The 24,670-nt window shown below is 40.6% G+C and overlaps 1 protein-coding gene across 1 annotated transcript in view; it reads left to right on the top strand.

Annotated features, from left to right (window-relative positions):
- The first annotated feature begins 11,482 nt into the window (after positions 1-11,482).
- UTP20 (UTP20 small subunit processome component) overlaps positions 11,483-24,670 on the top strand; it is a 116,297-nt gene continuing 103,109 nt past the window's right edge. The window contains exons 1-10 of the mRNA XM_044677506.1: positions 11,483-11,527; positions 13,751-13,831; positions 16,427-16,493; positions 16,619-16,751; positions 18,078-18,266; positions 19,361-19,442; positions 20,503-20,640; positions 22,783-22,938; positions 23,471-23,617; positions 23,703-23,837. Of these exons, the coding sequence (XP_044533441.1) occupies positions 11,483-11,527; positions 13,751-13,831; positions 16,427-16,493; positions 16,619-16,751; positions 18,078-18,266; positions 19,361-19,442; positions 20,503-20,640; positions 22,783-22,938; positions 23,471-23,617; positions 23,703-23,837 (1,173 nt within the window). The remainder of the gene's footprint in view (positions 11,528-13,750; positions 13,832-16,426; positions 16,494-16,618; positions 16,752-18,077; positions 18,267-19,360; positions 19,443-20,502; positions 20,641-22,782; positions 22,939-23,470; positions 23,618-23,702; positions 23,838-24,670) is intronic.

Below are 24,670 nucleotides of genomic sequence, written 5' to 3'. Positions count from 1 at the left end.
CCCTATAGTAGTCACTCTCTCCTCTTTTATCCAGTCTTGATCTTTTCAAGAACCAATTCAATCCCCCACTATTCTCTTAGTCCCTGATCCTCTTTTATCATACCTTGGATTGTGCTGAGCCAAGCCTCCACCCTGGCTTACTCCCATCATCTGTTGCCTTTACTCCTACACACATGCCACTGAGGGAAGGTCGAGAAAAATCACACAACTGGTTCTACTACAAATTTGTTACACAACTCAACCTGATCCTCGATAATCCTACTGTTCCTCCCTTATCAACTCACTCTCCCACTCTCCAGAGAGATTCTTCTAAATCTTCTCATCCCGCCTTAAACTTTCCAAGGTTCCTGGTCCTCAGCCTTTCAGCAGAGAATTTGTCTCATATTTTGCAGGAAAAAAAAAATGAAGCCATTCGATGCGAAAGTCCTCTTCTCCCCTCTTCCTCATCTTCCATCATTCAGATGCATCCTGACACTTTCCCTTATTTCCCCCAAAGCAGTGGTCTTACTTTGTACCAAGGCTAACCCTTCTACCTACACGAGCAATCTCATTTCATCCTATCTCCTCCATTCAATTGTCCCCTCTGTTTTCCCTGCTCTGTCACTGATTTTCAGTCTCTCCTTGACTCCTGGCTCATTTCTTATTCCCTCCAAACATACCCATAACTCCACCATCCTCAAAAATCCCCAATATGACCCTTCCATCCCCACTATCTATTCTCTTATATCACTTCTCTTTGTGGCTCAACTTGGAGCTGGCTATCTACAGAAGGCTGCCTCTCCTCTCACTTTCTTAGGACCCTTCAGTTTAGCTTTCTACCTCCTCATTCCATTGAAACTACTTTCTCCAGTTTCCAATCACCCTCCCTTAATTGCCAAATCCAAAGGTCTTTGCTTTTGACACTGTTAATCACTTTCTCCTTCTTGATTCTTTTCTTTTTTTCTAGGTTTTTCTTCTTTCTGGGTTCTTCTACCTACCAATCAGTCTTAGGTCACATCCACCATAGGTGTCCTACAGCATTCTCCTGACTCCTCTTCTATACTTCTATATACTATATACTCTACTTCTTCAATGCTATATCATTTCCCATGGATGATTTAATTATCGTCTCTATGTTGAGAATTCTCAAATCCATCTCTTTCCTGTCCTAACCTCTCTGCTGATCTCCAGTTTCATATCTCCAATTGCCTTTTAGACATTTTGAGCTGAGTCCGTAGTAGACATCTTTAATTCCATGTCTTCAAAACTGAACTCATTATCTTTTCCTTAAATCCCTCCCTATTACTGTAGAAGGCAACTCCATCCTCCCAGTTCCTCAGAATGATGACCTAGTGATCATCCTGGGCACTTCACTACCTCTTTCCCCGACAACTAAACCGTTGCCAAAGCCTGTTGATATTCTCTTTGCAACATCTCTTGAAAAGGCCCCTTCTTTCTAGTATCGATGCTCATTTTTTTTGTACCTGGACTACTGAATTGCTTCTTGGCAGATTTGCCTGCCTCAGGTCTCTCTCTGTTCCAATCTATTCTCTACTCAACTATCACTCTCCTACGTAAAAAATTCAAATATCTTTCTGTCACCTCCAGGATCAAATACAAAATCCTCTGTTTGGCATTCAAAACCCTTCATAACTTGGCCCCTACTACCTTTTTAGTTTTCTTACATCTTACTACCTGATATATATTCTTCAATCCAGTGACACTGGCCTCCTCGATGTCCCATAAACAAGAAATTCCATCTCTCAGATCTCGACATTTTCTCTGTCTGTCCCCCTTGCCTGGCATGCTCTCTCTCCTCCCCTTCAACTACTGATCTCCCTGGCTTCCTGGAAGTCCCAACCAAAATCTAATCATCCACAGGAAACCTTTCCCAACCAATCTTAATTCTAATTTCCTTTTAAAAATTATTTTCTATTTATCCTGAATATAGTTTGCTTTGTATAAATTTGTCTGCTATGTCTCCACCACTGCATTTTAAGCTACTTGAGGGCAAGGACTGTCTTTTACCTCTTTTTGTATCTCTAGCACTTAGCAGAGCATCTGCTACATAATTGCTGCTTAATCAAGGCTATTGATTAGCTGAGTTTGAAGTTCCACCTTAACACATTCTAATTACATTTAAACTAATGCATGGAAGGGATAAGAGGATGTAATCTACCACTCTCCTACCTCTAGCTCCACTAGAAGATAAAGGGTCTCATTGCCTGGATATGTCTTATTCTTCAGGTGTTTTTAATCTTCCAATTACCCAAGTAACCCTAAGGATAGTTTGGAATGATATAAAGGTTAACTTTAGCTACCTATGGCTTCTTTGTTTTTAATTTTAAAAAATGTTTCTCCAAGATTATATTCAGTAGAATTTTCAATAATTTTGCAATACATGTTCTCCCTCTCCACCTTCCCCAAGATGTCAGGTAATATGACACAGATTGTATATGTGTTATTATACAATACATATTTCCATGTTCAACATATTGTAAAAGAAGACATATTGCTTACACTAGAGAAAAATTTGTGGAGGAAATAAAGTAAAGAATGGCATGTTTCCATCTGCATTCAGACTTTGTCAGTTCCTTCTATAGCAGTGGATAGCTTTTTTTGTCATAAGACCCTTGGAGTTCCCCTGGATCCTGTATTGCTGATAATAGTTGTCATTCACAGTTGATCATTTATTGCCATTACTGTGTTCAACATTCTCCTGTTTCTGCTCCCTTCACTTTTCATCCCTTTTTTTTTGTGATCATCTTATTTGTCATTTCTTATGGGGCAACAGTATTCCATTGCAATCAGACTGAGATCATAATTGCTACCCCTGTTGTTTTTAATTCTGGCTGAAGCATATGAGATTCTTTTCCAGTTCTTTTACCTTTACTGTATGTGTGTCTCCCTGCTTTAAATGTGTTTCTTGTAGACAGCATACTGTGAGATTCTGGTTTTAATCCGTTCTGCATACTCTTTTATTTTGTAGGTGAGTTCATCCCATTCACAGTTATGATTACTGTGTTTTTCCTTCTATCTTATTTTTCTCTTGTTTATACTTCTCTTCTTCTTTCAGCCTTTCCCTATTCAAAAATATTTTTGTTTATGATTACCACCTCCACAAAGTTCATCCTCTCTTTTGTCCATCTCCCACTTTTCTTATTTTCCCTGTACTTCTTCCTTCCCTATACATGAGTTTCTATTGCTAATAGTGTGGATGTTATTCCTGCTTTTCATCAATTCCAATGAGAGTAAGGTTCAAGCATTGCCTGACACTTCCTCCTCCACTATACTGATTCCACTATACTGATGCACCTCCTTATGTGAGATAATTTACCCCCAATTTTCTTTCCTTTTCTCTTTTCCCAGTGTAGTCCTCTATTTTGTCCCTTGATTTTGCTCTGCCTTTTTTTGGGGGGGGGGAGCCTGAGGGGGAGAATATTATCCTGTTATATTCAACTTACTCCCTGCTCCCTGTTTATCTAAACTCTCTATTCACTACCCCAATAGTGATAACGTTTTTAAGTATCTTCTATACATTAAATATCCTAAGTAATTTAGGTACTTTAGGTACTTGAGGTATCATAGGTATATTAGGTATCTCAGTTATGCCTTATGTATTAATTTAATCAGCTTAACATCACCGTGTCCCTTGATTACTTTAAGTATCTTAAGTACCTTCCTATCATTTGTATCATAAATATCTTAATTATCCTAGTAAGCATTTCCATATATAGGTATGTGATTAGTTTAGCCCCACTGAGTCCCTTAACTTTTTTCTTTTCTTTTTACCTTTTTAAGCTTCTCCTGAGTATTGAATTTTCTTTTCAGCTCCAGTCATGTTGTCAGGAATACCTGGAAGCCCCCTATTTCTTTCCTCTGGAATATTATGCTCAGTTCTGTGTAGATGTAGGTTTTGGGTAGGTAATTCTTGGTTATAGTCCAAGATGCTTTGCTTTGCAAAATGTCATTTCCTATACCTTTCATTTTTTTTTTTTGAATTTTTTTTAAACCCTTAACTTCTGTGTATTGGCTCCCTGGTGGAAGAGTGGTAAGGGTGGGCAATGGGGGTCAAATGACTTGCCCAGGGTCACACAGTTGGGAAGTGGCTGAGGCCAGATTTGAACCTAGGACCTCCCGTCTCTAGGCCTGACTCTCAATCCCCTAAGCTACCCAGCTGCCCCCTACCTTTCATATTTTTAATGTAGAAGCTGCTAGGTCCTGTGTGATTCTGTCTGTGACTCCACAATAAATGAATTTTTTTTTCTGGCTGTTTGCAGTAATTTCTCCTTGACCAGTAGTTCCAGAATTTGGTTACAATAGTCCTGGGACTATTATATTTGGGATCTCTTTTAGGTAGTGATTAGTGAATTCTTTCAATTTCTATTTTCTCCTCTTGTTTGAGACTATCAGGGCAGTTCTTGCTGATAATTTTCTTGCAATATATTGTTCAGGCTCTTTTTTTGATCATGGCTTTCAGAAAGTTCAATAATTCCTAGGTTATCACTCCTGCATCTATTTTCTAGGTCAGTTGTTTTCCAAGTGAGATATTCAGATTTTCTTCTATTTTTCCATTATTTTTATTTTATTGTTTTCTGCTGTCTTATGGAGTCATTAGCTTCCATTTGTCTAATTTTAATTTTTAGGTAGCCATTTTCTTCTTTGAGGCTTAGTGTCATTTTTTCTTTAAGGTTTTGTATTTACTTTTTTAAGTAAATGTTTCTTTAAGTAAACTGTTTTCTTCAGTGAGTTTTTGCTTTAAGTTTTCTCTATCATTTTCTTTTCTAATTTTTCTTCTAAGTGTCTTATCATTCATTTTTTTAGTCCTCTTGGAATTCTTCCACAGTTCATTTTGGATCTGATGTCCTTTCACATTTGCCTTTGAAGGTTCACACATTTCCATTTTGGCATTGCTGTCCTCTAATTGAACTTGTATTTTGGTCTTCACTGCTGTTGAAATAGCTTTCCAGAGTCAGGTCTTTTCTTTGTTTCTTAATCAATCATTGTTTCATTATTTATTTGTTTGTTTATTTTAAAACCCTTACTTTCTGTCTTAGAATCAATACTGTGTATTGGTTCCAAGGCAGAAGAGCAGTAAGGACTAGGCAATGGGGGTTAAGTGACTTGCCCAGGGTCACATAGCTAGGAAGTGTCTGAGGCCAGATTTGAACCCAGGACCTCTCTAGGCCTGACTTTCAATCTACTGAGCCACCAACCAGCTGCCCCAAGTTTTAAAATTTTTTTTATGATTTTGCCATATGTTGAGGCTCAGCTCCATTTCCAAGGCAGGGGGAGTACAATCCCTGGGTTCCGTGAAGTGCTATCTGCAATGGATTGAGCAGGATTCCATTCTTCAGCTGCCATCTCCCCCTAGTGTTGCAAACTCAGATTGTTTCTCTGAAGATACCCTCTATGGCTTTGTGCCTCAAATTCTCCTGAAGGTCAAGTGTTGTTAGGTGTCTATTATATGTCCTGCCTTGTGCTACTAGGAGCTAAAGTTTCAAAGGAAACAAAAACTGGACCTCTCTTCTCGCTACTTCCTGGGAAACAAGACTATTAGTGAATACACAAGTTTTGTTTTTGGTAGTGAGGTTGGGAAGAAATTGGGAAAGGTCTCTCTTCAGCTGAGCTTTCAAAGAAACTAAGGAAGAGTCTAAGAAATACAGAGAGGAATGAATCCTGGTGGAATGATGGGAGAAAAAGGAGACTATTGGGGGAGACAGGAAGAGATGGGACATGGAGGGTCCTCTTCTTCAAAGACTGAAGTAAAGGAGGAGAGGATGGAGAACGATAAAAAGGGTTTCAGAAATATAGAGAAGGAAAAAGAGGAAATTGGTGTCGAGTTGCCTCTATTTTCCCAGTATAAAGCAAGAGGTGAGTCTTCTGCTGACTGAGAGAGAAGGGGAAGGAGCATGATTGGAAGAGGCTTGAGGAGGAAAGGAAGATTCAGAATTACCTAGGTGGAGATTTCAGTAGAGAATTAGAGAAGATTTATCCTGCCTATACTCCCCCATTAGATTATAAGCTTTTCTAGGGCAAAATCTGTCTTTATCCTGACACATAGTAGGTGCTTAACAAATACTGATTGATTGATGTTGTACTCAATCCGCAATCCAATCTTCTCTCCCATTTATCATATTGTTCCTAGTATGATGGAAACTGAGACCACTTCCAGCTTTCCCTGTCTATAGCTTGTTTGTACATATTTATTTGCTTGTTGCTTCCCCCATTAGGTTTTAAGGTCCTTTAAGAAGGCAGGGGCTCTCTCTTTTTGTATTTCCAATACTTGGCACAGTGTCTTTCACATAGTAGGTTTTTTTTTTAACATTTTTTAATATTCATTTTTTAGAAAAGTTAACGTGGTTACATGATTCATGCTCCTACTTTCCCCTTCACCCATTGCCCTCCCCCAACCCCTGGCCAATGCGCATTTCCACTGCTTTTAACATGTGTCCTTGATCAAGACCTATTTCCAAATTGTTGATCTTTGCATCGGTGTGGTGGTTTCGAGTCTACATCCCTAATCATGTCTGCCTCAACCCATGTGTTCAAGCAGCTGCTTTTCTTCTGTGTTTCCTCTCCTGCAGTTCTTCCTCTGAATGTGGGCAGCGTTCTTTACCATAAATCCCTCAGAATTGTCCTGGGTCATTGCATTGCTGCTAGTACAGATGTCCATTACATTCGATTTTACCACAGTGTATCAGTATCTGTGTACAGTGTTCTTCTGGCTCTGCTCCTTTCACTCTGCATCAATTCCTGGAGGTCTTTCCAGTTCACATGGAATTCCTCCAGTTTATTATTCCTTTGAGCACAATAGTATTCCATCACCAGCAGATACCACAATTTGTTCAGCCATTCCCCAATTGAAGGATATACCCTCGTTTTCAGTTTTTTGCTACCACAAAAAGCGCGGCTATAGATATTTTCGTACAAGTCTGTTTATCTATAATCTCTTTGGGGTACAAACCCAACAATGGTATGACTGGATCAAAGGGCAGGCATTCTTTTATAGCCCTTTGAGCATAGTTCCAAATTGCCATCCAGAATGGTTGGATCAGTTCACAGCTCCACCAGCAATGCATTAATGTCCCAATTTTGCCGCGTCCCCTCCAGCATTCATTACTCTCCCCTTCTTTCATTTTAGTCAGTCTGCTAGGTGTGGGGTGATACCTCAGAGTTGTTTTGATTTGCATTTCTCTAATTCACATAGTAGGTCTTAATAAATGTTGATTGGCTGACTGGTGATTGAAGGGTAAAAGGATTGCCTTGTAGGATCCAGGAGTCTGAATGGGGTAAGAAGACACAGCCTGGCAGCTTCTCAGAAGGAGTGGAGGAGGAATCCAGGCTTGGCATTTGGGCAAGGCATCCTGGGAGCCAAGGAGGCAAGTTAATTAAGAGGAGAAGGCAGCTGTGAAGTTAAACTAATTAACTATGACATCAAGATGACCTTCTCTTTAAAGATTTACTTTCTGAAAATAAAGATTGAAAGATTAAATCTTCCAAGGTTAGCCCCTCTTTCCCTCTTTCTCTCTCCCCTCCTGCCCCTTGTAGCATGTCTCCAAGGGCAGGAGATTACTTATCTCTGTCCCTTATGCCTCTATGTCACCTTGTTCATTTCAGGGCCAGGGAAGGGGGTTCTAGCCCTGTGATTTAATTGCTGAGAAAATGAACAATTGCTTTTTTTTTAACTTAAAAATTTTTTAATTTTTTTCCATGATTATATGATTCGTGTTTTCTCCCTCCCCTCATCCTAAACCCCTCCCAGAGTTGACAAGCCACTGGGTTATACATATATCTTATCACTCGAACCCATTTCCATATTATTCATTTTTGTAAAAGAGCAGTTCTTTAAAATCCAACCCCCAAATCGCATACACATAAAAATAAGTGATAAATCACATATTTTCTCCTGGTTTTCAACTACCACAGTGTTTTCTCTTACAATTGCTTTTTCTTCTGTCTTAGAATTAATACTGGGTTATTGGTTCCAAGGCAGAAGAGCAGTAAGGGATAGAAAATGGGGGTTAAGTAACTTGTCCAGGTCAGATTAGAACCCAGGACCTTCCACTTCTAGGTCTGGCTCTCTATCCACTGAGTCACCTCCTATGCTGAAATGAATAATTTTTTAAATTTTAAGTTTTAATTTTAAATTATTTTAAATGTTAGATAGCTTTATTCATTTATTTTTTTTAATATTATAAAATGGGCACTTCATTTAAGTGTAAGTTAAATTTTTTTCCATGGTTACATGACTCATGTTGTCTCCCTTCTCTTTTCTCTCCTCCATCCTGGAACTAACAAGCAGTTCCACTGGGTTATACATACATTATCACTCAAATCCTATTTCCATATTATTCATGAAATGAATAATTGTTGAGGAAACTCCTACTGAGGCAGAATAAGAAAGGGTTCTGCAGCTTAGTCACTCTTGGAGGTTAAGTGATTGATCCAAGATCACCCGGCCAGTATGGCAGGTCTTGAAATCAGGTCATCCTGACTCAGATGCTCTCCATCTACTCTGATACACGACCTTCTGTTTTGCCCATAACCAGTGCGTATTAAATTTTCGTTGCACTGAATTAACTGGAAAGAAGATTTAAATGTATAATAATATATAATAATGTATAATAAGTCCATTTGCATATAGAGATCAGCAAATCAGATTTCATGTGGGGCTACTTCCAAAAAATAGGGATGTCATAATTTTATTCAGAAGAAAGTTATAATTAATAATATCTACAGAGGTTACTGACCTTTCAAGTCCTAAAGGCTTATCTTATTGGGTTGTAGCCAAGCAACACCAATAAAACAACCCACGTAGCTATTTTTGTTTCTACAAGGCTAGTACACAATGGTCTCTGAAGAATTGATAATTTAGTCTAACACACCATGAGTATGTACAGGCTGCTCAAGAAACTTAAAAAAGAAACAAAGTGAAGGACCTCACTGTTCCATCATTTCAGTTGGGTCTGATTCCTTGTTTGGGGTTTTCTTGGCAGAAAGCTTGGAGTAGTTTGCTTTTTCCTTCTCTAATGCATTTTATTTTATTTTTTATCTTTAATTTTTTTAAACTCTTGCCTTTGGTCTTAGCATCAATACTGTGGATTGGTTCCAAGGCAGAAGAGCGGTAAGGGCCAGGCAAGGGGGGTTAAGCGACTTGTCTAGGGTCACACAACTAGATTTGGACCCAGCATCTCCTGTCTCTGAGCCTGGCTCTCAATCTACTCAGTCACCTAGTTGCCCCTTCTAACCTATTTTAAAGATGAATAACTGAGGCAGACAGGGTTAAGTGTCTTGTCCAGGGTCACCCAACTAATAAGCCTCTGAGGCCGGATTTGCACTTAGAAAGATGAGTCTTCCAGACTCCAGATCTGGCACTTTATCCACACGTTAGGGAAGCATATGAACGAAAGGAAAGATAGGTGGGTAAAATGGTGTGGGTGATAGTTTGCAGGTGGGTAGTCTTCCTGCCCCACTGTCATATCTAGAATGTACTCTCTCACCTCATAAAATGCAGATCATAGATTTGGAGATAGATGGGACTTTAGGTGGCCCAGTAGACAGTGTCTAGCCTGGAGTCAGGAAGACAGCTAGCTGTGTGACCCTGGGCAAGTCACTTCACCCTGTTTGCCTCAGTTTCCTCATCTGTAAAATGAGCTGGAGAAAGAAATGGCAAACCACCCCAGTATCTTTGCCAAGAAAACTCCCAATGGGGTCACAGAGGGTTGGACACAACAGAAATGATTCCACAACAAAGAAATTTCAGAGGCCAGAAAAGCCAACCCCTTTATTTTACAGAGGAGGCAACTGAGATTCACTTGGTGAAGATGGGAAAACAGTGTGGTTTCCAAAATAACTCATATTAGTATTCTTATTCTTATTTCCCATAATGATCGCAAAGCAACTGGTGGTAAGCTTACAAGAGAGAATATGTGTTTGATTTTCATTCTGCAAATGAAAGGACAGATAGGATGACTACAGATGTTACACCTTCTGGAAACAACTTAAACTTGACCAACTTGTCATGATTCCAGTATAAACACAGCTTGGGCTTACACAGCACCCCTCCTAACAAGGAACTCCACAAAGGATGACGTCCTGACTTGAGGGTGCTCAGTTCTTTGTGGCAATACTATAATCCCTTGAAGTTTCTGTGAAGCTCCCGTGTTTTCTGATTTGCGAAGAAAGCCTAGAGGTGTGGGCAAAGGGTCAAAGTGAGGGGATCCTGGCATGAGTTACTCTGCCTGGAATGGAGGAAGCATGCAGAGCAATATGGGGAAAGGATGGATGTGAAAACGGAAGGAAAAAGGCTGAGTAGGAAGATTTATGATGCAGAGTAGATATCTGACACAAAAATAAGTTAAGGGGGACGACCTTTAAAATAAATGGAGGACAGAGCTCTGGGGCTGAGGCCCTGCTGTTTGCTGTATGTCACTTCTGCCCCAGCCTCAGTTTTCCCATCTGTAAAATTAAAGAATTGAACTAGATGCCTCTGAGATTTGCTCCAGCTCTAGATCCTTTAATAACCCTGTGTCTCTGATTCCCCTTCCATATGAGGGCACTGGCTTAGGTGCCTCAGAGTTCCCCTCTACCTCTAAATCTATGATTCTTTTGGGGGCCTGTTTTATCCTTTAAAAATAACAGGTTTAGGTTACATGCCCTCAGATACCCCCTAGTTGTGTGACCCTGAGCAAGTCACTTAACTGCCATGATAGCCCATACAGCTCTTCTGCCTTGGAAATAATACACAGTATTGATTCTAAGACAGAAGGTAAGGGTTTAAAAAAATAAAATGATTTTAGATCATTCATTCAATCTTGCTGTTCCTCAGTTTCCTCATTTAAAAAAAATCTTATTTTCCCTCTTAGAATCGACACTGTTGGTGCTATGGCAGAAAGAACAGGCAAACAGGGTTAAGTGACTTGCCAAGGGTCACACATAGGAAATTTCCGAGGACAAATTTGAACCCAAACCTCTCATCTCTCTGGGCTTTGCTCTCAAGTCCACTGGGTCACTTAGCTGACTCCCAACTTCTTTATTTGTAATAATGAAGCAGCTGCATTAGATGCCCTCTGAGGTCCTTTGCGGCTCTAGATCCACGATCTTTGGCCATTTAACCCCGCAGTGCCTCAATTTCCCCAGCTGTAGAAATGATGCGGGGTTGCACTACTAGATCCAGAAAGCCCCTGCAACATTACCTCTAACAGGGGGTAAATAGCCAATCCTCGAGCTACTTTGCTCCTCCCTCCTCTACCTCTCTCCCCTCGGGAACGATGGCCCCGCCCCGTCCGCGCGCTCCCTTCCGCCTGTCACGTGACATCCATCAGCGACCCCGCCCCTCGCTCTCGCAGTCATGGCGGCGCCCAGAGTCGGGGCGCACACGTGAGTGAGGACCCCCCGCGGCGTTCAGGTCTCGGTCGCGGTTCCTAGCCCTCGGGCTCGCTGGCCTCTCCTGCCAGCCTGCTCCGTTTCTTGACCCCCGGACCCTCTTGCGCCCGCAGCCATGAAGCCGAAACCATTTGCTCACAAGACGGAGAATACGTACCGGGTGAGCACGGGGCCCTGTGCGGCCTGGGCTGGGGCAGGGGCCTGCGGGTGGATCCAGGTCAGGTCGGGGATGTTCTCGAGGCCTCCGGCAGCTGCCAGGCCTGGGCGGAAGGCCAGAGAGAAGTGCCGGGCCTCAGTCCCCTCTTTTTGGAAATGAGATGGGTTGCAAAGGAGGGTCGGCCTCGCTGCCAGCCCTGGGCTTGGGGCCCATGGGTTCTGGCCCTCCCCCCAAACCCCGCCCCCCGGCCTCAGTTTCCTCTTCTGTAAAATGAGACTCTGCTTGCTCCAGGGTGGGTCCTGCTTTAATTACCCTAGGGGATTCCCTAGGCCTCGTGGGAGCTATTGCCCTGGGGGTCCTGACACCCCTGCCCTCAAGGAGCTTCCATTTGGCTCTCCAGACCCTTTCCTAATGTCCCACGGGGTTTCATATAGTCTTCTCTTAGGTGCCCCTGTTGGCAGGGATTTTTGCCGGGAAATCCTCCCTCCTAACTAAGCGTCTCTTTCGACAGCCCTGCCCTCGGCGAACTACCTGTCTAACGGGGGATGGCATAGATGGGCGCTGCCCATAGCAGGAGATGGGGAGACATTCAGAAATGAAGAGGGGAGGAAATGATGATGGCGGGGGAGGGGGGGGGGACTCGAAAAGCACATCCCTTACTAGTGTCCTCAGATTTTGTCCTCCCCTCTGCAGAGATTGGGCTCTCCTCATTAGAGATACTAACAATAAATAGCGGCTATTATTTGCAGAGCGATTTATGGTTTGCAAAGTGCTTTACATATACGATCTCATTTTTCTCTATAACCTTGGGAGGTAGCAGTTTTTATGATTTTTTTTTTTAAACTCTTACCTTCTGTACTAGAATATCAGCTCCAAGGCAGAAGAGTAGCAAGGGCTAGGCAGTTGGGGGTAAGTGATATTCCTAGGGCCACACAGATAGAAAGTGTCTGAAGTCAAATTTGAACCCAGGATCTCCCATCTCCATGCCTGGCTCTCCATCCACCCAGCTGTCCTTGTTATAATTATTGATGATGATAATAAGTAGCATTTATATAGCTTTACAAATATTTCATCCTGTCCTTACAATCTTGGGAGGTAGGAGCTCTTATGATTATTTAATTATAATGCCATTTATTTAATATTTTAAATTTTGCAAAGTGTTTAAACACATTTTTCATTTTGTCCTCAGTCTTGGGAGATAGTTTTTGATGATGATATTAAAAAATAGCTATCATTTATATAGTGCTTTGAGATTTGCAAAGCACTTTACAAATCTCATTTTACCTTCATAATTTTGGGACATAGCTGATGATGATAATAATAGGTAGCATTTATATGGTTTGCAAAGTGCTTTACAAATATCTCATTTTAGCCCTACATTCTTGGAAGGTAGCTATTGTGATTATTGATGATGATGGTAATAGCATTTTTTTAGCATTTTGCAGAAGGCTTTGCAAATATTTTACTCTCAACCTTGAGAGGTAGGAGCTTTTACGGTTATTTAATAATAATAGCATTTATATAGTGTTTTAAGCTTTGCAAAGTGCTTTACAAATAGCTCATTTTGTCCCCACAGTTTTAGGAGGTAGGAGTTCTTGTGATTATTGATGATAACAACAGCTAACATTTATCTACAATTTACATAGTGCTTTAAGATTTTCAGAGCTCTTCATAATTATCTCATTTTATCCTCATAATCTTGGGAAGTAGGAGCTCTTATTATTATTATCAATGATACTGTTAATAGCTAGTATCTTTATAGTGCTTTAAAATTTGTAGTGTTCTTTACAAATATTTTTATCCTCAAAACAGTCTTGAGAAGTTGGTGCTTTTGTTATCATTGATGATGATGATAATTATAATAGCTAGCCTTTATATAGAACTTTAAGGTTTGAAGAGTTCTTTATAAATATTATCTCATTTTAGTCTCATGACAATCTTGAGAGGTAGGTGCTATTATTATTAACCTCATTCTACAGATGAGGAAACTGAGGCTGTAAAAAGCTTGGAAGTGTCTGAGGGGGATTTGAACTTGGGACTTCCTGCATCCAAGTCTATTTCTCTGTCCTCCATATTGCTGTGCCTCCCTTCAGAGAGGGGATTTTCAGACAAATAAAATTCATGAATTCAAACCCATGCATGCAATCTTGGTACCCCAAACCAATGTCAAGTGCTTGGGATTGGTTTAACAGTTCTATAAGTATCCTGTATGTTTTCCATTTTCAGTTCCTTACTTTTGCTGAACGTCTTGGGAATGTGAATATTGATATCATCCATCGGATTGATAGGACTGGGAGTTATGATGAGGTAAGCAGGTCATCTGTGACAAATCTTTTTATTATCGATATTTAAAAATGCATCGCTACTGGTTTATATGGAAGAATTTCAGGTTGATTGTATTTTGACTGTATATGAGGCAAAGTGGTCATTATAATTGATATTTTATACAGTGCTTCAGAGCTTGCTATGTGTTTGACCTGCTCACGTTCAGCTCTGACATTCTGTTTTTATTTTTTGTTTTTGTGGAAACTTACATGATTTCATTTGTTGTGGGGGACCCCCTCTGATGGTGCAGATCTACAACTCTTCTTTGACTTTGAGGTTTTTTTGTGCCTTTGAAAAGTCAGTGGACTTGCCCAAGGTCACACAAGCCACCATGTACTAGAGACAGGATTTGAACCTAGGACTGACTGGGCCTCTCTATCCATTTTACTAGACTTCCTCTCATATACCTATATTAAGGAAATAAAGAGGAGTAATTACTAAAGTGATATAAAAGAGTGGGAAGTTATAGGCAAGGAGGAAAAAACTTCCCAACTTTTCTCCTTTCACACCTAAATTTTCTAAGACCTGACCACCTCAAGTCAGTGCTCTCTCCACTGAGCCACTCTGGTTTCTGGTTTTCTGTCCCACTCTTCTACCTCTCCTTGGGAAAACTGGTTTGCCATCTAAATTTTAATGCCCACCCTTCTAAAGAAGTGCCTTTCCCAGCTCAATCCCAGAAGGCAGGACTAGTAGAGTTGTGTCCAAAATGTAGAATGGACCTCCACAGGAGATAATAGGTTTTCTCTCACTGTTTTGAAAAAGGAAAAAATATCTTTTTTTGTTACAAATTTAAGAGTTATCAACAAATATTAACTTTTTCATTGTACAAAGAACAAAGAAGATTGCATATGAAATCAGGAACTTGTCAATTTCTTTTGTTAAATACTTAGTAAATTCAGCACAATAGTAGCAAAATACTGTTTGTTCTTTTTTTGAACTTTTTTATTTTATGTTTTTTAAATGTTTTAATACTGTTTTTTTCACATTGTTATTTTGACCCTTTTCTCTCTCTTCCCTCCTCTCATTCCTCTTCCAAACAGACCTCTCTTGAAACAAATAAATTTAATTAAGCAGAACAAATCAGTACTTCAGCCATGTCCAAAGATGTGCCTCATATTCTGAACCACTAGTCCACTCTATTTACCAAGAGGCAGGAAGCATGACCGACTTCCATCAGCCCTGGACAGTCCTAATTGAACATGATTTGGTCTTTCAGAGTACTTTTCCTTTATATCTCTGTGGTCATTGTGTAAATTGTCCTATGTCAGTCAGCATCTGCTCATGCAAATCTTCCCAGGTTGCTGTGAATCATTTTACTAGAAGCCTTCAAGCAAAGCTTGGGTGACCCCTTGTTGGCAGAAAGATAGAGGACTTGAGTAAGAGTCAATGGCCAGCTCTGAGATTCTGTGATTCGATTCTCCTGACAGTGCTGTGGAGTAGGTACCACAGAGCATCATCCCCATTTTGCAGAGGAGGACACTCCAGAGTGTTGGCTGTAGTCACTCTAGTAACATGTATCAGTGGAGGGATTTGGGACTAGCTTTCCATTATACTGCAGTAGGATTTTGGATCTATAGCTGGAAGGGATCTAGATGAGGTAATCTAGCCCTACTGCCGTCATTCTACATTTGAGGAAGGGAAGTGACTGGTCCAAAATCCCCCCTGTTGAAAATGGCAGAGCCAGGATTGGATTTTACTTGGCTTTCATAGGCTTCTTTCCATCTTTCTTTGGATTATTTATAAATTTATAATACACTGTGGGGTATCATAATTCTCTGTCAGATAATATCACTGAGAAAATAAAGTCAAAGAGAGACTTTTGGTGCAGAATCACTGAAAGCACTACATTTTTTCTTAAAACATTTTTTTTATTCTAAACATAAAAAGAGATAATTTTCATACACATAGCAGAATATCAGAAAGAGAATTTTGTGTGAAATGGTGAATCTCCATTTCATTCTTTTTGCTTTTCAAAAAAGTATATAGTGAATTCAAAACTACCTTGCTTGTCTATGCTTTCTTCTGAACTTAAAAAAAAGTTACTGTGGTCCTCTATTTTTAACATTACTCTCCTTCCTTTTTTCCCAAATTAGAGTGGTAAGGAGGGAAAATCTCAAACACTTGTACCCAGTTCTGTTCAGTTCCTGCTGTGCATGGATCTCAAATCCTCCCTCATTATCCCAGTGGAGGAATATCCCGTTATGTTCATTTCAGTTGTTCTCCAGTTGGTTATTCCCCTTAGATTCTAGTTCTTTTGTCTTTAGCTCCCTTTGCCTTCCCTCACTTCCTTCCTCCCCACCTCCTCTTCAGGTTCAGCAGTCTCCCTTCCCCACTTGCTTCCCCTTTCAGTTTGACCTTCCTCCAGGTTTATGTGTTCTACCTCTTAGGAGAAATGACAGAGGCCTTCTTCCTTTACCTTTTGCAAACTTCCTTCTCTTTTCCTTGTCTTCAGACTTGTCTGATGTATAAATCCCTTTCAGGTCATTCTTGGAGCATTGCCTTTGTTATATCACTAATTGTTGCTTGTGTTTTGATCAGAAAGTTTTGTCTAACTACTGGAATATCTTGGTTTTGTAGGAGGTAGAAACCTACTTTTATGAAGGATTACAGAAATGGAGAGAACTGAACCTCACAGAGCATTTTGGTATGTTCTGTTAAAGTTTTCTAATCTAATCACTAGTCATGGTATTGGATGTTTTCTGTGTTAACAAAAACTTCTGCATTACTATATAGTAATGAGAGTGATTCTTTTCTTCTCTTCTTTTTTAGGGAAATTTTACAAAGAAGTTGTCGGCAAATGTCAGTCATTCAATCAGTTGGTATACCATCAGAAAGAGATTGTCCAGAGCTTAAAGACCCACCTGCAGATCAGGCACAGCCTGGCCTATCAGCCCCTCTTGGAGTAAGTTGCAGGCTCTTCAGCGAGGGCCCTATAGAGCCATGGTCCATTCTGGGAGGAGAAGCTGGCCTCCTGACAGTGCTTCGGAGAGGCCTTCTCTGTGAAATAGCCACTGCCTTTTGGTGGGGATGGGCAGGGACATGATGACTTAGGACAGAATTCTCCTCCTAAAGGCATCCACATGTAGTAGAGTTGACTGCTTTCCCAAAGGCTGCCACAGTGGACAGTCAGTACTGGCAGGTGCTGCCAGGCTGGAGGGCATAGATGTACAGTAGACAACAGACTGTTCCTTTGAAACCCTTCTGTGATCTACAAAATCATAGATCCTTGAAGTGTGACAGAATTATCAGTGGTTTATGAGTCAGAAACAAGAAGCATCTTTAACATGTGCTATTGGAATATTAAAATAGATGTTTTATGAAGCAGTGGTTTATAGCAGTGGTGGATATAAATTTATATTATATTTATGTAACATATAATCATATATTATAGTATAGCTATATGTGTGTTTTCCTTAGTAGCCAGTTACTTATGTTTCTTAAATTAACAAAAAAGGAATCTGCAATTTGGAAAAACTTGCCTAAGATATAAATCCTTTTCACTTCGTATTTGTGATATTACTTTTGTTATATTACTAATTGTGCTTGTGTGTTGATTAGATTTTTTTATATACACACAGCATGAACTTAGAACAGTGGTGTCAGTGTTTGTATGTATATGAAGGATGATAGACAAAGGGAGAGAACTTTAAAAACTCTTCAACTCCCCTAGTTCTGCATGATAAAATTACTGGATTAAAAATAACTGTTGATGTTGACACAAAAAACAGACTTTGTATGATCCGTTATTTAATTATTTCTTTGTAAGGCTATAAGGATTGAAGGAATTTTTAAAAATGTCTGATTAAGCACTAATTTGTAAAAGGCTTAGATTTTCTTAAAGACATTTTCCTATTCTGTAAACCTGCATTGTCTCCCACACACATATGCACTTTTTTTTTTACCTTTATATTTTTGGGCCAGAAGGGGGACAAAACCTGTGATTTTATTGAAATAAGGAAATGAGGTCAGATTTGCCTCCACCAAAGCTAACTTTGTACCATCTCTGCAAGTTATAGCCTTGAGAATTTCCTTGGGTAGTAAGGGCTTAGTAATGTGCCAGGGGTTATGGAATCAGGATGTGTCTGAGATAGTCCTTAACTCAGGTCTTCCTGACCATGAGGTCATCCTACATTCCTTCTTATCCTCCTGCTAATGCTCTAGATATTGAGAGATTTGGGAGTCTGAGCCTTTTGAAATCCTAAGTGTCTTTTTGTTATTTCTAATACAGCCTAGTGGTTCAGTTGGCTCGGGATTTGCAGACTGACTTCTATCCAAATTTTAAAGATTTTTTCCTGGCCATCACGGCGATCCTAGAGACCCAGGACACAGAGTTGTTAGAGTGGGCTTTTACCTCCCTCTCTTACCTTTACAAATACCTATGGAGACTTATGGTCAAGGACATGCCAGATATATACAGGTAACTTTCTCTTTTGTGGACTTCCCTGACTTCTATTTGTCCCCAGGCTATCTCTATATCCATATCTCCCTTTACCACCCTTAATGAACAATCCAAACCTTGTCCTCCTCTCCCCACAAAAAAAAGGTAACAGCATGTTTTTGCCATAAATTCAGAAAAAAAAAAAACAACAAAAAACCTTTCTTTTAAAATTTGCCATAGCTCTATAATCCCTGAGGATCCTTATTGCAACTCTCACAGTTCAATGAGCCCCTAAGCAAGGCTTTCTCTCCTTTCCAGGTTCTAAGGGTATTCCCTGGAAGGTTAGGGGTATCTCTTGTTAGTGCTGTTAGTTTGAACCTCTGTTGTAGTGTTTACCTCATTGTTAACTTCGATGATTAGCACATCAGCTTAACCATTTACTAAGAATTAGCTTTTACAAAAGGATATTAACTGGGAAGATACATAGACATATTACAAAGCAAAGATATCTGGCTATAAAATTTCTCCTGGTCTGGAGAATGAGGTCAAGGTTGTAATCTCCTGTTTCTCCTTAGTCCTTGGGAAAAAGAGAATACTTGGAGGATTTGCTACAAAATATTCACCCCACCAAGTTCACTTCCCAAAGGGACTGGGCCTGATGGATGAGTTTGTGTCTCAGGGGTCATGGCTGCTGCCTCCCCTCACTCCCCCTGTTCCCAGGCTTGGAGAGCTTAGTATTCAGACCATTGCAAGTTCATGACAGTCAGAGGCATCTCCAAGTACTCCTTCCCCTAAAAGCAGGGATGAGAGTCCAACCGAGACAGAATGCATAGCAGGGCCACATGCTGTCACTGGACATGTAGCCTCTGTCCTCATTGTGGACTTCCAGCACTCCTAAACCAAGCTGGAACTTGAAAAATTCCTGAATGAAATCTTTATGAGATTCTCTGACATTGATTTTCTGTATCCTTGGCTTTCACACTTTCCCCCTCATGACTGTATGTGTGTATTTCTGATCTCCCCAATAAGATAGATTAAAAGGCAGAGTCTACTTGGTGGTCGTTCTTGAAGGAATGCCTGATATATTCAATAGGCTATTAGTTATCAAATATCTCCTGCTTCCCTTCTTATAGTTTATACAGCACGCTGCTGGCTCACCACAAACCACATATAAGGAATTTTGCAGCAGAAAGCTTTACATTTTTGATGAGAAAGGTAAGCCTCATATTTTTTAAAGTGTCTGTGAAATGACTTATTTAGAGTACATGCCTTCTCTCTCACAGTTTATTTCGTAGTTTTGTTCTGTACAGGCATGGGCAAGCTATGACATGTCACATATAGATAAGCACTTAATTAGCAGAAACAGCTGCCATCAAAGAAACGGATGACCCAGAGAAAGATGGACTAGTCAGAGAGCAAGGGCAAGGGATTGATGAGACAGCCTGAGTTTCCTGTTGGCAGTGTAGAGAGAGCAGAAGGAAGGCCTTTGGGGCAGGTTGAAGAGAGGACACGGGCAGATGAAAGTTAGGCATAGGCAAGCTAGTTCTTCTCTTGAACTGACAGTCTGTTAGGAGAAGACAGTACACAAAGGAGCTGAAAAGGAGGAATGAGAGGAAGAGAAAAATCTGGGCCATGGGTGGGAAGGGGGACCTCTTCGTGCAGCAGTTTTGGGGTGGACCTTACAAGTGGGGAGCAGAGTGCAGGAGGGAAGGGACATCTTGAGGAAAACCATGTCAGCTCCCTGAAAAGAAGAATAGTTTTATTCAATGTGTTTATATCCTGAGCCTCTAGCACAGTGTGGGCTAGTGAGCATTTAATAAATATTTATTGATTGGTTATGAGATGATGTGATTTGAGGTGACTTTGAAAAATGATAATGATAGGTATGAACTCATTCTGTGCTCAGAGAATGTTAGTATTTGTAGTAGTGTTTTGTAATGGAAGAGTAAATTTGTGGGTGTATTTTTTCTCAGTGTCATTTGTAAACTGTGTAAGCATGAGTCAGTGCAATTTCTTTCAAGAGGTACAGAGTATTAACCTTACATGAAGAAGTAATTGTTATTGCTATAAATGTTTAGGTCACCAGTCTTTTAACTAGTGCTCTTAGAGGTTCCAGGGTATATGTACTTAGAGTAGTTTTAAGATCACTTTTATTCCTTTTAAATTTTTTCCCCCTACATTAAATGTATCTGTAACATTTTACAAATAGATGATTGGTTATAAGTTGGACATTTTTAAAACTGTGAATGACATTCTTTTGGGATTTTTTTTCTAGGTTTCTGATCAAGACAGCCTCTTTAATTTAATGTTTCTTGATCTTGGCAACCATCCCACAAAAGTAGAAGGTGTTGGACAGTTACTTTTTGAAATGTGCAAAGGAGTTAGAAATATGTTCCACTCTTGTGCATCCAAGGTAAATAAGGGAGGGGAAGGGGCTGGATGAAGGAATGAAAGGAAGTTAAGAATGACTTGGGGGTGGTGGTGAGAGGAGACTTGAGCTGGAAAGGAAGTGAGGGGGCTTATTAGAGTGTGCTTGTTTATTATAACTCCTGATTCTCTTCTCTGTTTCTGCCATTTCTGAGATCTTTATGGGATAATCAGTAGACCTGTTCTTACCTTTGGCCTCTCTTTTGGTCCTATACCTCATTGTCAGCTTTTTGTAAGATTTCTTCTTCTTTTCTCTAAAGAAATGTTTTGGGCTATTTGTCCCAAATCCCACAGAACATGCCATCCAGAATTCTCCCAGGTGTTCCCTGAAAGAAAGGCTGGTTAAAGATAAGATTCCTCTTCAAAATTTGTTGGTTCCAAGACAGACTTAGGGGAAGGGAACTGAGAAATTATTCTTGATCTCCAAATCAGTTCTAGAAAAGAGAGAAATAAAGAAGGGGTGACTGGAAGAATTTGAGAAATAGGACAGAGGATGAGCAAAGGATCTAACATGGGTACTTTACGAGCCCTGTCTGCAAAGGATTTTTCAGCTTTGTCTTTTGATATTTATTGATTATTAGTATTTGGCCTTAGTTGGTGTTTACTCCCTACTTTAGGCTCTAGGAGAACCATTCTCAGCAGCCAGGTTCCACTGTAGTACACAGGTCACAAAGGGTCAAGCTAGAGGCATGAGTTCCCTAGTGGGGCTCACCAGTAATTGGTAAATGTATAACAGCATAAATAAAAATATAATATAATATAGAGAATGTTAATTTATTTTTTTAAGTCAATATGGGGCCTCTAGGAATCCATTTCTCTTGAGTTTGAAACCATTGATTTAAGGATGGAAGACCTGATTCCTTATCTCCCCTTAGATTAGGTCAATCTACTCACATGCAAATCCTTGAGAAGACAAATTACAGATAAATTGCTAATTTGTAATAGCAGTGGGAAAAGTTCTGTGTACACCTCTGAAATCGTAGGACCAGGCTCCATCACAGACTCACAAGGTTATGGGCCTTTATCTGCAAGAAGTTAATGGGAGACTCTCTTAGAGTCAGTGGAAGAGAGAAACGGCCCAGATTCTGAGATGATGCTTTCATTCTCTTTGTAGGAGGGGTGAAGAGTTGTCAGGGTGATGTTGGGAATTTTACACTAGAAACAAAAATTCTGGCTTTTATATTCATTCAAATATCTATCCATTCATCCATCCATCTGTCTGTGGATCCAGATCTGTGATTTTGTGAGTGTTGGGAGCTCCTAGCAAATAATCTTTTTCACTGATGCAGATCACTACTTTCTTAGAAACTTACTTAGAAACTTCTAAGATTTGGAGGAATCATCTAGAGGTTCAGCGAGTGGCCTGGGATCATAGAGTCAGAATGTGTCCAAAGAAGTGAAGTGCCCCCTCACCACTTTGCCTCTCTTTACGGGCAGTTGCAGTGTGGCTTTTGGTGCTCTGGGTTCTCCATCTTCTTCATGAGAGTTCTCTTTGGAGCTCTGTAGTAGAACTTGGGGGAACATTTGGTGTCAGATTTCTAAAACCCGCTTAGTCCATTCTTTGAACGTCAAAGCCGAAACATTCTTGATCATATGAAAGAAAGCTTTGAGGAGTCATTGGTGTAGGACATCATGCTGAAAGGGATAGCTAGGTATTTCAGTGGACAGAGAGTTGGGAGGACCCAGGTTCAAAACTGGCCTCCAATGCCTCCTAGTTGTGTGACCCTGGGCAAGTTACTTAACCCTGTTTGCCTAGCCCTCGCCCTTCTATCTTAGAATTGTTACTAAGACAGAAAGTAAGGGTTTAACAAAACAAAACAAAAAACATCAGGCTGTAGACAGGGAGCTTATGGCACAGGGGACAGAGAGCGCTGGGTCTGGAATCAAGAAAATCTTAGTGTGTAAGTCTAACATTAGATTTTTCCTTGCTGTGTGAATCTGGGCAAGGCCATTCTATCTACCTCAGTTTCTTCATCTATAAAATGGATACACTAATAGCATTTACCTTCCAGGCTTATTATTAGGATTAAAATTAGGTGATGTTTATGGATTGCTTTCTACCTATTATTAATCACTATTATGTCAAAGGTTAAAGTATTACTATAACTTCCCTTTTGGCTTCTCCCAGGCCATCAAAGTAATTCTAAGAAAACTTGGCCCAGTTACTGAGACCAAAACCCAGTTGCCATGGGACCTGGTGGCAGGTGCTCTCAGGCAGATGGTAAAGTCTTCCGCTGCTTATGTCTACAAGGACCATTTTGGAGTGTTCTGGGAATGCTTGCAGGTAAGTTTTTGGTTTGGAGAAATTGTTTGATGTATTAATATTTTAGAAGTGACATGGGATAAAGTACTGGCCTTGGACTGAATTCAAGTCGTGCCTCTGACACATTGCTATGTGACCTTGAGCAAGTCACCTAATCCCAGGCAGTTCTTTGTAAGACTGTATGTTGCTGGTTAGTGCTGAGATCTTCATTGGTGGAGAGAATTTTCTCAACAGGAGCTCCCTGAACCAATGAACTCATAGGGCCAAACGAGAACATTCCATACAACTGGTGAGATTATTGTTTTCTTAGTTATTAGTGATTTTTATGTGTTAGATCTTATTTTTCTAAAGCCAACACATTGCAAACAGGACTATTTTGAGGGTGTTTCTCAAACAGTAATCATTAAACATTTCTTAAGCACCTTCTCTGTGCCAGGCTCTGTGTGAAGCACTGAACTCCAGAATACCTCTTTCTCCTGTGCTTTCCTAAGCAAAATGCTTGTGACCCATTGGGAGCCCCCATCAAGCCTTTGTCCTCAACTCTCCTTGGCAGGAATCGCTGCTGGAGCTCCAGGAGAAAATGGCCAAGTCTCGTGGCTCTGGCCGTTCAGACCAAATGGAAAGGCTGTTGCAGATCTACCTCATCCTGGTGAGACATGCCAGTGGTTCCAAGGTTGCCCAGCCTGAAGGAGTTTGTACGGTGAGTCTTCAGCCCTGTCTCTGGCCAAGTGGGCTGAGCTGAGAGCTTGGAGCAATGGCCTGATTTTTGTCCTTTGGTCTTACAGATAATACTGCAAACATTCTCCATTCCTGGTCTCTCCACATCTTGCCGGAAGACCCTCCTTGAGGTGATCTCTGCTTTAGCCCTGGGTGAAAACGTTTCCTTGCCAGAGACCCTTGTCCGAAAAACAATTGAAAAGGTAATGTCTGCGGTTCTGGCCTGCCCCCAGAGGCCTCTTCCTGCACCCTTCTCTGAGGCGGTGGGCCGGGGAGGGAGATTTGATGAAAATTGGAACCCTAGATGCCAGTCCATTTCATCCAGCCCTGGGTTTAGGAGGTTAATTGACTCTCCCAATATTGCAGAGGTAAATTTGAACCCAGATCCTCTGACTTCAGAGTCAGCACTTTGTATGGTGCCAAATAGGTACTGATTGGGGTCCTGCTGTGCCTTTAGCTCTGGGTGAGACAACATTGTCACAGAGGATTCTGTCCCTGCTTCCAGCGGCTTACGTTTTCTCCTCATCCCACCTATAATATGTGGTCTATAGTCTCCTGAGTACAGTACATCCAGCATGCCATGTACCAGCTGCTTTTTTTTGGAGGGAGTGAGCTGTGGATGTGATTTGTGTGTGGACTTCCTCCAGCATTGCACATGGGCACACCCTTAAGACCTGCAGCTCTGAAGAGTTGGCATGGTGCAAGGTTCCATGACAAATTGGGTGTCAGCATTGGACCATGAGGCTGGGTCTCCTCAAGCCCAGCACCCATGCTCTCAGTGCTTCTTTTTTTTTATTTCTATATTATTTATTTTTGTAAACAAATAGTCTTATAGAACCCAAATCTCAAAACATAAACCCAAATAAACAAGTGATAAATTATATGCTTTCATCTGCATTCTGAATCCAAAAGTTCTTTCCTGGGGGTGGATAGCATTCTTTTTTTTTTTTAAACATTTATTAATATTCATTTTTAACCTGTTTACATGCTTCATACCCCTACTTTCCCCTTCACCTCCCCCCCCACTCTCCCCCCC

The sequence above is a fragment of the Gracilinanus agilis genome, chromosome 5 (assembly GCF_016433145.1).
Source record: "Gracilinanus agilis isolate LMUSP501 chromosome 5, AgileGrace, whole genome shotgun sequence".
Taxonomy (NCBI): Eukaryota; Metazoa; Chordata; class Mammalia; order Didelphimorphia; family Didelphidae; genus Gracilinanus; species Gracilinanus agilis.
The sequence above is the reverse complement of the archived record's forward strand: the minus strand, read 5'-3'. Positions and strand labels throughout refer to the sequence as shown.